We start from the raw sequence: 13,131 nt of genomic DNA on the forward strand, positions 1-13,131 counted from the left end.
GAAAAGAGAGGGAATTTATATCAAGTACAAAAGGCTAATTAATTAATGATCTATAGAAAATAGAGAAGAGAAAAATTAAAAACTGATGTGCAGAGAAATGAACAGTTTATGGAAAAATAAAATCATATGATGTTTAACATATGAACACTCCACCAACTATAATGAAAGGCAGTGAATTAAAATTACACTGCTCTTTTATCAGAGGGGGGCACATCAGAGGATTCTGAGGTGCCTTATCTTTGATCTGGGCTGGAGATATCCAGATTGTTAATTTAAAAAGTTTATCAAGCTCCACACCTTAAATCCATGCAATCTATTGTACAAGGGGACTTTCACAAGTTCATAGGAAAATAGAATTTAAAGATAAAAAATATAAATTTATTTCTTGACATAAGCTCCTTTTCAATACACATTTGTAAGTGACAATACCAGCCATTTAGTCCATCCTTAACAAAGTGAGGTCCTAGAAATTTAACCAAGTCAATACAGTCTTTTTTACACTATTAACTGAAGAAAAATGGGTGCCCTTTAAATATTTTTAAAGATCAGGGAAAAAAAAGAAGTCAGAAGGAGCTAAATCAGGACTATCAAATGGATGATTAATGATTTCCCATCAAAAAGTCTCATGGAATTGCCCTTGGTGGATGAGGGGAATGAACAGAAACATTGATACAGTGGAGAAAGATCTCTGGTGAAGCTTTCCTGAGCATTTTTCTGCTAAAGCTCTGGCTAACTTTCTCAAAATAATCTCATAATAAGAACATGTTATCATTCTTTGGCTTTTCAGAAAGTCGACTTGCAAAATGCCTTGAGCACCCAAAAGAACTTACCATAACTCTTACTCTTGTCCAGTCTGCTTTTGCTGTGACTGGACCACTTCTACCTCTTGGTTGCCATTGCTTTGGTTGTGCTTTGTCTTCAGAATTGTACCAGTAAAACCATGTGTCAGCACATTTTACAATCCATAGAAGAAATGCTTCAGGGTCTTGACCACTATAAAATTTCCATTGAAGGGTCTGCTCTTGTCTGCAGCTGACTGGGCCACACAGTTTTAGCACCCTTGGGACTGAAAAGCTTGCTCAGCTTTAAGTTTTCATTCAGACTTGTATAAGGGGAACTAACTGAGATGTCTGTCTATGGTGCTGGCTATTGTTTCTGCTGTTAATTATCAGTCCTGTACAATTAGGGCATGACCCAGTTTGTTTTTCCTCACAAATTGATGTGGATGAACTGCCACTGTGGGCTTAATCTTGAATATTGACTCCTGCATTTTTAAAATGAGTTATTTATTTGTAACTGTTGACTTCTTTGGAGCATTGTCCCATAAACTTTTTGTAAAACATCAGTGATTTCACCGTTCTGCCACTTGAGCCTCATGATAAATTTAGTATTTGTTCTTGCTTCAATTTTAGCAGAATCCACGTTGCTCTCATAGGAGCTCTTTTCAAACTGATGTCTAATTCTTCTTAGTGCCTCAAACTAGATCCTGTTTAGGTATGTTATAACAAGTTTTATGAGTTTGTTTTGGTGAAAAAAAGTTGGAATCCATGCATAGATTTTTCATAATACACATTTTCCATAAACTTTTTAAAGACCTCTCATATGGATGTTATACTTACTAAAAATATTCTTAACAAAAACCTAATAGTCAGATACCATTTCTTACTCCTCAGATTAGCACAAATTTATGGTTGACAACTTGCTCTGTTGGCAACAGTATAAAGAAAAAAGACACTGTCATATAATGCTGATAGGCGTACAAAATAGTACAACCCTGTGGAGAGAAATCTGGTAATATTTAACAAAACCACAAATGCTTTTACCTTTTGACTTGGTAATTCCACATCTATTAATTTACCCTAAACATACGACTTCAAAACAGCACAACACAGGTCATTATTTTTGTTAATATCAAAGGAATATAAACAACTCAATGTTTATTGGTAGGAGACTGGCTAAATAAATGATGATATTTGTACTTAGTAAATTTATATGGCCATAAAAAATAAGCATAGTCTCTAGGCATTAGCGGGGAATGAAGAAAGCAAGATGCAGAAAGGTCTATATAGCATGCTACGTTTTCTGTAATGAAGAGTAGGAAATAAGAATTCACATATGAATTTGCTTATAGTTCGACAGATGTGCAGGAGAAATAAAATGGAAGCAGTTCAAAAGTATTATCTATAAAAAGCATGAGGAATGGGGAAGAGGAGACAGGGATGGAAGGGGAACTTGCCTCAGTATACCTTTTTATGTCATTTGAGTTTTGAAATATTAAAATTTTTACATATTTAAATAATAAAATTAAATCAAAGAGGAAAAGTGTAAATTCCCTGCATTGAGAACAAACTAAAACAAATAAATCTAATGGTATATCAATTTGGAAACATAACCACACAGAGAATAGGCTTGTTCTAAATAAATTTTTGACACAATGCTGACTCTCGTTCCTAGGGAATTATATTCTAAGGATAAGAAGAACTACCATGAAATCTTAAACTTCACTTGGCAATTTTATTATTTATAATTGTTTTGAAGTTATTTCAAAATTATAGAATAAGCAAATAAATAAATGTTTTTGTTAATGTTTTTAGGAAGCATGGTTTTCATTTTAAGAGAAAAGATATATACAAAAAAAGGAAAAAGAAACCTATAATGTAAATTTAAATGAAAAATATCCATATGAATTCGTGAGTTTTTTTTTAATTGGAAACTCTGACCACTGAAAAGCATTCAAAACATGACATCTCAATGGCAATGAGCACATCTAGTGCCCTGATGTCAGTTTCTAAATTGTTTCCCCACTAAGGTAACTGGAGTTTTTTAGAGAAAGGCCTGATTTCAGATCCGGGGCAGAGAAAGTCCAAGGTTAGCCTGTGCTACCTTGTGTCATAGAAAGTCAGGAAGCATGCAGAAGAGACATACACCAACTTGAAGGAGCTCCCTCTGACCAAATTGGGCAAATTTTAGCATCAAAAGGAATTCTGACTTAATTGTTTGTCATACATTGAACAAAAAATAAAACCATGAGTCCAGAGTGGTACTCAATAGATTGAGATAGATGGATGTCATTTTACTGTACCATTGGTTCTATGATATCAACTGCCAGAGAAATAATTGATTTAGGAAATTGTTTTACCTAAAACCATTAGGTGACAGTTATCGGGTAACAGGATATTTACTAACTATCACTCATTGATTACTTGCCAATTGCAAAAGGAAACCACTTTATACCCGATATCTGCAGTCACCATATAACTTGGTGATGAAAGTGAGCAGAATTAGTAATGGGAAGGTACATCACCTGTCTTCAGATATGTTAAGTCCAAAGTCTACAGACTCACCAATGATGTGTTGTTTACAAGTATCTTGGAACTCAAATGGAAAAAACCCTTTAGACTCCATATCCAGTTCATGAGAATGACAAAAGCTAGGGCAGCAATTTAAATGACGCCATGAGGAAACTGCCAAAGAAATCCACAATGTGGAATATCTGCAAACCCGAACTCTTCAAAGACTCACTGGCATGCTGGAAAATTAAAAGGTAGGAGTCCTCCTCCGGATTTTTAATAGAGACATAACCAAATATCATGCTTGAACATTAATTAGGCTCTGATTTGAGAAACCAGCTTTAACATGTGTTTGGGGGTCTAGTTGATTATGTAGCAGATATCAGGGGAAGAATTTTTATTTCTAAGATATAATGCTATTGTAACCATATGGCAAAAGCTCTTGTTTCGAGGAAATGCTTAGAAAAATAGAAAAAAGTACAGTAAAATATAGTGAATTGTTGAGCCTAGAAGGCAGACCTAACAGTGGTTTTTGTACTAGTTCTTCAACTGTTCTGCTTACTTATAATAAAAATTAGGAAAAATTATTTCATAGATCTATCTTTTTACTTAGAAGATTATCAAGGACAAATTGTTGAATTCAAAATGCATGGTTGGAAAATAAATACATGATATGCACTCATTTGCATAAAATGTGTACAGTAAATATTGAAAAATCAATGCAATATTTATACACCTATATTTTTAGCAGCATTTTCCACAATAGCCAAAATTTAGGAAACACACAGAAATCCATCAATGGATGGGCGGATAACTGAAATATGGTAAATACACACAGTAGATGTTATTCAACCTTAAAATGGAAGGAAAAGCTAACACATGCTATAGACAGATAAATTTAAAGATATTATATTAACTGAAAAGAACAAATATTTATGTAGAGTAGCTAAACTCATAGAGGCTGACGGTAGAACGACGGTTGCCAGAGGCTGGGGAGAGGGAGGAATGCGCTATTTTTGTTTAATAAGTATAGAGTTTCGATTTTGCAAGACTTCTGGAGACTGATGTACCACAATGTGAATATATTTAACATGACTGAACTGTGCATTTAAAAATGGCTAAGAAGTACGTTTTTGGGCCGGGCGCGGTGGCTCAAGCCTGTAATCCCAGCACTTTGGGAGGCCGAGGCGGGTGGATCACGAGGTCAACAGATCGAGACCATCCTGGTCAACATGGTGAAACCCCGTCTCTACTAAAAATTACAAAAAATTAGCTGGGCACGGTGGTGCGTGCCTGTAATCCCAGCTATTCAGGAGGCTGAGGCAGGAGAATTGCCTGAACCCAGGGGGCGGAGGTTGCGGTGAGCCGAGATTGCGCCATTGCACTCCAGCCTGGGTAACAAGAGCGAAACTCCGTCTCAAAAAAAAAAAAAGAAGTACGTTTTTGCCATGTGTATCTTGCCACAATTAAAAAATAAAAAACTTAAATATAAAAATTAATATGTACATAAAGATATATTTAGAAGAATATACATCCAGATACATTTACAGAGCTATTATTTCTGTAAGTTAGAGTTTCTGGGCAATTTTTGCTTCTTTTTCCATTTCTAGATTGTTTTAATTTTTTTAGACTGATCATGAATTCGTTTTACTAAAAAAAAAAAAAAAAACTATTTTCAGAAGAAAAACTTCCCTAGATTTTCGTTGGTTTAGAAAATATGGTGATTAGAGAGAGAGCCTACTTTTTAGGGAAATGGATTTGGAGGAAACAATGGAAATTGTCAATGTAGCCTGAGAATTTTAGTAAAAGCAACAAAAATCCTTTGTCCCCTATGGTGAGAAGCAAAACAGGTCGCTGGCCGGTCCTGTGTGTTGTGGTTGCCTTGGAGAGCTTGGCCTTCTGACCCCTTGGCGGGGCCTAGCCAACCTGACCTTGCTCACAGCTGAGGCTCAGAGGCAGCAGAGTCTTTGTGGGAACTCGCCAGCCCCTCCCAGGGAACTGTGCTTTGCTTGGTGCCTGGCCAGCAAGAAGGCGAAGTTTGCCTGCTGTTGTTGACCTGGACTGGTCGGCCTCCCTGTCCCGCACACCAATTCCAGCATTTCACCTTGCTTTACCGTGCCCCAGGGGGCCATTGGTGCCTCATCTCACATTGCCTCCATGGCAGAGCCAGGCTTTGATCTCGCCTCCTGGAATCCAGTTCCTCTCAGAGTCTATTAATCCCTTGGGTTCTCGGGTTATTCCCGTACAGCATCCCCACTCTGATTACTCATCTCAATCGTGGCTGGTCTCTGTATTTTGACCTTTGGTCCCTGTCAGGCTGCAGGCCCTGAATTCTATTTGTGATGGAAAGACTTAATGTCCTAAATGGTAATATGTTAAGAGAAACAGACACGCCACCACAGTATCATTAAAATCTTCTTTTCTAAAATGTGTCATAGAGCAGTACTAGCATTTTTATCCACATGGGATTTTGAAAACAAATGAATTGCATGGTTCTATTTTGTGTTTCATTCAATTATTATTTTCAGTTTTACCTAAGGTACAGTCAGCATAACCTCAATATCAGATGAAACCTACTTCTTTAAAAAGTAAATATTTTGAAAACGTAGAAAAGTGCAGAGAATACCAAAACAAACACCTGTGTCCAGACCACCCAGATTGAACAAATGTTAACATTTTGTAGTGATTGTTCTGGGTCTAGAATTCTCATTTTAACATTAAATTTTACTTCTGCATGTGGGCAGATCTGGCCTCAGGGAAACAGTGAAGCTGTGAGAGTTCCCTCCCTGCTGTCCTCTGCCCTTCTGTTGCATGTGACTGAACAGGCATCTGTGGCCTTTGGTCCCGGCACAGCTGTGCTGGCAGCCGCTCCCCCGGGCTGGAGTCCTCAATTCTGTCGTTTCTGATAGAGTTCTCAGTATCAGAAATGATAGAATTGAGTGGCATAAAAAGCTGCAAGCCAAAAGGTAAGGTTTATTAGAGCAAAGGAAGCTTATTGTAACTCTGTAAGTGAGGAGTGCTCCAAGCATCTCAGGAAAAAGTGCATCCAGGAAATGAACAGCTGTTGGAATCCCAGTTTGCTAGTGCTTTTCTCTGCTTCATTCTTTAATCCTGTTTGCATGTTGGAAAATAGCCTCCTTCAGCTTCTAAATCTACATATATTATGTCCAGCCCACGTAAGAGGCTGACTATTAGACCTTGGTTGCAATGGCTAAGGTCCAGAGAAAAGAATCTCATTGTCTCATCTCTGGTCTAGCAAGCTCTGGTGGGGGAAGCAAATATGAGGCTAGGATGACCATATTAGTCTGTTCTTATGCTGCTAATAAAGACACACTTGAGACTGGCTAATTTATAGAGGAAAGAGGTTTAATGGAATCACAGTTCAGCATGGCTGAGGAGGCCTCACAATCATGGCAGAAGATGAAGGAAGAGCAAAGGGACTTCTTACATTGTGACAGGCAAGAGAGAGGTCATGCAGGGGAATTGCCATTTATAAAACCATCAGATCTTACGAGACTTCGTTACTACCAGGAGAAAAGCATGGGAAAGACCTGCCCCATGATTCAATTACCTCTGACCAGGTCCCTCCCATGACACATGGGAATTATGGGAGCTACAATTTAAGATGAGGTTTGGGTGGGGACACAGTCAAACTATATCAATGACACTTCTGTGATCCTGTGGATTTCGGGGATGAGGGCAGTAGTCTCCAGAAGGAAACCCCCTCTCCTGCACATGGCTGCATATTCTCCAGGGAACAATCATTGCAGTCTGGCAACTGGGATATCAGCAAAAGTTAGGATTGCCTTTGTAGGCCAGACGCCTAGCACTAGGGTAGGCACAAGATGTTGCTAGTGGTGAGGAGAACAAAGAAGGCAACTTGTTTTTTGGGTTGGCCCACTTGTCATTAAAAATATCACAGAACAGGATTTGTGTTGGACCACAATTCCCATATTTACAAATGAACAATGCTCTAAAGTTGGGTAAATATTCCTGTTCCTTCAGTCAGCGCTTAGGCTCTGTTGTGCCAGTGATTTTGAGAAAACAGCGACAATCCAACCCCAAACTTTTTCAAAGGGCTAACAGTTCTACGTTGGCCCTGCATGCATATTATAAAAAACTAGCTCTATTTTTGAGCAATATCTCATAAAATGCACACTTACATTTCTTCCTATATTCACTCTCACTTCTAAAGGTATATGCCTGGGTTATTTTTTAACTCTTGTAAGCCATTTCAAATCTTTTCTGAAATAAGCAAGATACACATAAATGTGTAAAATGAGGTCATGTTTATATTCCCATACTGTCTCATAGAATCCTGAAGGACACGACTGTTAATAGTACGATGACGTGCTTCATAATGAGGCTTCGGTCAGTGAAGGATCACATGTACAAGGGCGGTCCCATGAGATTACAATGGAGCTGAAAGCTTTCTATTACCTAGTGACCTCATAGCCGTAGCATGTGGAAGCACAACGCATTTCTCACACGTTGGGAGTGAGGGTGAGGTACACAAACCTACCGCACTGCCGGCTGTATACAATTCTAGCATATAAGTAATAACTGTATTATACTTTTTTTCTTCAAATTTTAAGTCAGAGGTACATGTGCAAATTTGTTACACAGGCGAACGTGTGCCATAGTGTTTTGCTGCACACATCATACCACCACCTAGGTATTAAGCCCAGCATCCATTAGCTATTCTTCCTGATGCTCTCCCTCCCCCCAAGCTCCACCGACAGGCCCCAGTGTGTTGTTCCCCCTATATGTCCATTTGTTCTTATCATTCAGCTCCCACTTATAAGAAAGAACATGCAGTTTTTGCTTTTCTGTTTCTGCATTAGTTTGCTGATAATAGTGGCTTCCAGCTCTATCCATGTCCCTGCAAAGGACGTGATCTTGTTCCTTTTTATGGCTGCATAGCATTCCATGGTGTATATGTACCACATTTTCTTTATCCACATTTCAGTCTATATTTGGTAGACATTTAGGTTAATTCCATGTCTTTGCTATTGTGAAAAGTGCTGCAATGAACATAGGCATGAATGTTTATTTAGAATAGAATGATTTATAGTCCTTGGGATATATATATATATACACAGTAATGGGATTGCTGGGTCAATGGTATTTCTGGTTCTAGGTCTTTGAGGAATTGCCACACTGTCTTCTGCAATGGTTGAACTAATTTACACACCCATCAACAGTGTAAAAGTGTTCCTTTTTCTTCACAATCTTGCCAGCATCTGTTGTTTTTTGACCTTTTAATAATAGCCATTCTGACTGGGATGAGATGGTATCTCTGTGATTTTGATGAGCATTTCGCTAATGATCAGTGATGTTGAGCTTTCTTTCATATGTTTATTGGCCACATGTATGTAAATACTGTAATTTTATCATTATTTTAGAGTGTGCTCCCACTTATATAAAAGGTAACTGTGAAACTGCCTCAGGGAGATCCTGCAGGAGGTATCCGGAAGAAAACATTGTCATAGACGATGACAGCTCTGTGCATGTGACTGGCCATGAAGGCCAATGGGACAAGATGTGGAAGTGAGGGAGGCTGACACTGATGATCCTAACCCTGTGTAGTCCTAGCTTATCTGTGCTTGTGTCTTAGTTTTTAACATAAATTTGTTAAAAAATAAAATAAATTCTAAAATAGAAAAAAAGCTCATTGAATAAGGACATAAAGCAAGAAAATCTTTTGTATGGCTGTGCAATGTGCGTTTTAAGCTGTGTTACTACGAAGTGTCAAAAAGTTAAAAAAGTTGAAATGTATATAAAGTGAAAAAGTTACAGGAGCCAAAATTAGTGTATTATTGAAGAAAGAAAAATATTTTAATGAATCTAGCGCAGCCTAAGCACAGGGTCTGGCATTTACTAGGTCTTCAGTCAAAATCTGTCCAGTGAATGTACACTTTTGACTTCTTTTGCTTTCTTTTTTTGTGGGGGACAGGGTATCATCCAGGCTGTATGTAGCACAGTGGCATGATCATGGCTTAGTGCTTTCACCTCCCAGGCTCAAGTGAATTCTTTTACCTCAGCCTCCCAAGTAGCTGGGACTACAGTTGTGCACTGCCATGTCCGGCTAATTCTTAAATTTTTTTTCTAGAGACTGGAGTCTCACTATTTTGCCCAGACTGGTCTCAAACTTCTGGGCTCAAATCCTACTCCCTCCTCGGCCTCCCAAAGGGCTGGGATTACAGACATGAGCCGTCTAGCTCTGCCTGGCCTCTGAATTTTAACTATTTCATATTCAGTTTGTCTTATGTGTCTGGTGTTCATAAATGTTAAGTAGTAATTTATTTCTACTTTAAAAGTAATATCTATCAGCGTCTTTGTGCTGTTAAAAGGCACGATGATTGCAACATGAAGCCCTAAAGTATTTTCTTTCAATCTGTGTTTCAGATTATTTGAATATATTTTGCTGTATAAGGATGGAGTGATGTTTCAGATTGAACAAGCCACCAAGCAGTGCTCGAAGATGACTCTGACAGGGCCCTGGGATCCTCTTGACATTCCTCAGAACTCCACCTTTGAAGACCAGTACTCCATCGGGGGACCCCAGGAGCAGATCACAGTCCAGGAGTGGTCGGACAGAAAGGCAGCGAGATCCTGTAAGGGCTCAAAGGATCTAAGCAATGTATTCAGGATGCATGATGGGTGAAAAGGTTTAAGTCCTTTAAGGAAGGTAGTTTTTAGGGAAATATCAGCTCCATCAAAAATCTTTTAAAGCCCCCAGTTAGGTCTGCACGTTAATTTGTTCATTATGTCGCAATGGGATCTAAGCTTCATATTTGAAACGCCTCAGCCTTCTAGTGCCACCTGCACCTCTCCGCCACTTTGGCTCCTGTGGACTTAGCCTTGATTTTGACATTTTATGGTCACCCCGAGGTCTGTGACATGGAAGGCATTTGTCTAAGGCACACATTTGAATCAAGCGCCTCCTTTTCTTTCCCCTACTTCCTGAAGTGGCAGAGGTCAAATCTACTCCCATCACGCTGAGAGGGCAAACCAGCCTGCTTTTATATGAAACCATTCTCTGTCCTGCTGCTGATATATGCCTATCCCAAGACAGTTAACCACACAGGCATGCATGCTGTGGAACACAGTACAGTGGTTTCTCAAAAAATTAAACTAAAACTGCCATATGACCCAGCAACTCCACTTCTGTATATATGCCCCAAAGAATTGAAAGCAGGGGCTCAAACAGGATATCTGTACACCCATGTCTACAGCAGCATTATTCACAACCCAGATGTTCATCAGCAGATAAATGGATAGACAAAATGTGGTATATTCAAACAATGGAATATTATTCAGCCTTAAAAAGGAAGGAAACGCCAGTGCATGCTACAACCTGACTAAACCTTGAGGACATTATGTTAAGAGAAACAATGCAGGCAGAAAACAATACATGCTGTATGATTCCACTGATATAAGTTATATAGAGTCTTCAGATTCATACAGACGGAAACTCGAATGGTGGTTTCCAGGAGCTGGGAGAGGAGGAATGGGAAGTTAGCGTTTAATGGAGACAGAGTTTCAGTTTGGGAAGATGAAAAAAATTCTGGAGATTGTTGTTCAACAAGTCTAAATGTGCTCAAGGCCACCAAACACTTAGAAATGGTAAAATAGTAAAGTTTATGTTACGTACATTTACCACCGTAAGAAAAAATGAACTTTTTGCCTGTTTTCTTTATTAAAAAGTCAACTATTTTCCTCTCATAGATGAAACCTGGATTGGCATCTATACAGTCAAGGATTGCTACCCTGTCCAGGAAACCTTTACCAAAAACTACAGTGTGATATTGTCCACACGGTTTTTTGACATCCAGCTGGGAATTAAAGACCCCTCAGTGTTTACCCCTCCAAGCACATGCCAGATGGCCCAACTGGAGAAGATGAGTGAAGACTGCTCCTGGTGAGCCTGCGCCTAAGGAAGGGGCAGGGTCGGATGTCAGCCACCTGTGGCCCCAGCTGGAGATGGATATGAGACTAGTCAAGATGAGAATCCTAACTGTAGAGAAATGTGATTTTAGGAAGATGCACACTGATGTGAGGTTTTTGATATGTCTGATTTTGACTACTTAAGCTATGTTTACAGAAGAAAATTGAATGGCGAGGCCCTTGTCTGAATGAGCTGACCAGATGGCTAATATAGACACTAGGTATTTCTAATGCCTGTTTGGGGCTGGTTTTCAGCGTGTACAGGTATACACACGTGGAGGGGTCAGTAAGAGCAGTTTGCCTTAGCAGAGAGTATTTATTATTGACATTGTTCAGATGTGGTGGTGATAATAAAAAGCAGAGTTATTTTGGTCAATTTTATTATTTAATTCTCAAATTCCCTGCAGAGAATGCCCCTTTGCTGCTGCACCCGGGTGGGCACTGCTCCCACTGACCCCCACCCCATCCTGCCCCTGCACTCCCTTGGCTGCCAAGAAAATGATACCTTAAATCCCTTCCAGACTTAAGAACCTTATGGCATGACCTAAATGATATAAACATTTGGAAGGAAATGGCAGGCTGAAATAGGAGGTAAGCATTCCTTTAAAGAAACGTTTTGAGCAAGACGGTTTAGAGAATCCTAATGTCTACACTGGTAAAACGTGAGCTGTATGTATGCTTCTTTTTTTTCTATGTGAGAGTATTGATGTACGTGCTGAATCTTCACAGACTTGTCAGTACACAGGCAGTAATTCTAAAACAGCACTGAACTGGGCACCAGGAGACTATTGTCTCCTAAACCCAGGACTAGAATTCCTTTGTGCTCTCACTCCTTCGGTCACTAAATGCACTGGGCTTGCCCTCACTTTGGCCTTTCTAGGACACTGCTTCACAACTTCTGTGTGTATCTGACCTCGGCATCTCCTTCCAGGTCAGCTCATTCCCAAGAGCGGCTCCCAAGCCTGGATGAGTTGCACCCTGCATCTTGAGCATGCATTTCTCACAATAATTATTAAGCTGTGTGATCATTTCTGCTTCCAGGACACTGTCACTCATTATCTTGGCTGTGAGCTCCTTGGGTATGAGTACCTTGTACTGTTTACTTTTGTGTCCCTAGCACCAAGCAAGTGCCTGGCACCTGGTCAGTGCCCTAAGTATTTGTAGAGTAAACAATGTCAGCCTCTCTGGTCCCTAGTTTCCTTACATGTTAAATGAGGTTGGGTTTCTTGATCACTAGGGAGAGACTTTCAGTAATAAAAATTACTATTCTAGATTCTCCTACTGTTATGTTTTATCTCCCCATTTATCTTTTATAGTTATCAGGAGAAATGTGTGACACCTATATTACAACAAAAACAATCTTACTACTCACAGTTTATCTATATTAAACAAATTTAATTGCATTTTAAAGCATTTTTTTGATATTGTTGCTTTTGTAATAAATATGGATAATCTTGGTTATAAGGGAGTTAAAACCATGCTCTAATAAATAAATAAAGTGCTTCATGTGACAAAACCAAATGTGTTATCCTCTCTCAAAAGCCTGCTCTCTCCCTTTCCTTCCCAAAACTCCGGTTTCCAGTTGCCAAGCCCGGAAGCTTCCAAGTCATTCTTGACCCATTCCTCACTGGCAGTCAGTATCTCAAGTCCCATCAAAACAGCTCTTAAAGCTCCTGTCTCTTCTCCACCCCCTCAGGCACCACCCAGCTCTGGGCTCTTAACACTGTTGGCTGTTGCAGGATCTTCACACCGTCTGTCCTTGCCCTGATCTTTTTTTTCTCTGGAAGCCATCCTGTGTTCATTCATTCACTCATTCACTCATTCACTCGGTCAGCCAATGACAAGCCAGTGCTTAGTACTAAGCACCTGCTCCCTCCAGTACCCATGCAGG

General features: G+C 39.5%; 1 protein-coding gene across 1 annotated transcript in view; it reads left to right on the plus strand.

The window, feature by feature from the left end:
- EPDR1 (ependymin related 1) overlaps positions 1–12,756 on the plus strand; it is a 29,377-nt gene extending 16,621 nt beyond the window's left edge. Inside the window, exons 2-3 of the mRNA XM_009002062.4 lie at positions 9,699–9,907; positions 11,022–12,756. Of these exons, the coding sequence (XP_009000310.1) occupies positions 9,699–9,907; positions 11,022–11,218 (406 nt within the window). The 3' untranslated portion in view covers positions 11,219–12,756. The remainder of the gene's footprint in view (positions 1–9,698; positions 9,908–11,021) is intronic.
- Positions 12,757–13,131: the final 375 nt, after the last annotated feature.

This window comes from Callithrix jacchus, chromosome 11 (assembly GCF_049354715.1).
Source record: "Callithrix jacchus isolate 240 chromosome 11, calJac240_pri, whole genome shotgun sequence".
NCBI classification, from domain to species: domain Eukaryota; kingdom Metazoa; phylum Chordata; class Mammalia; order Primates; family Cebidae; genus Callithrix; species Callithrix jacchus.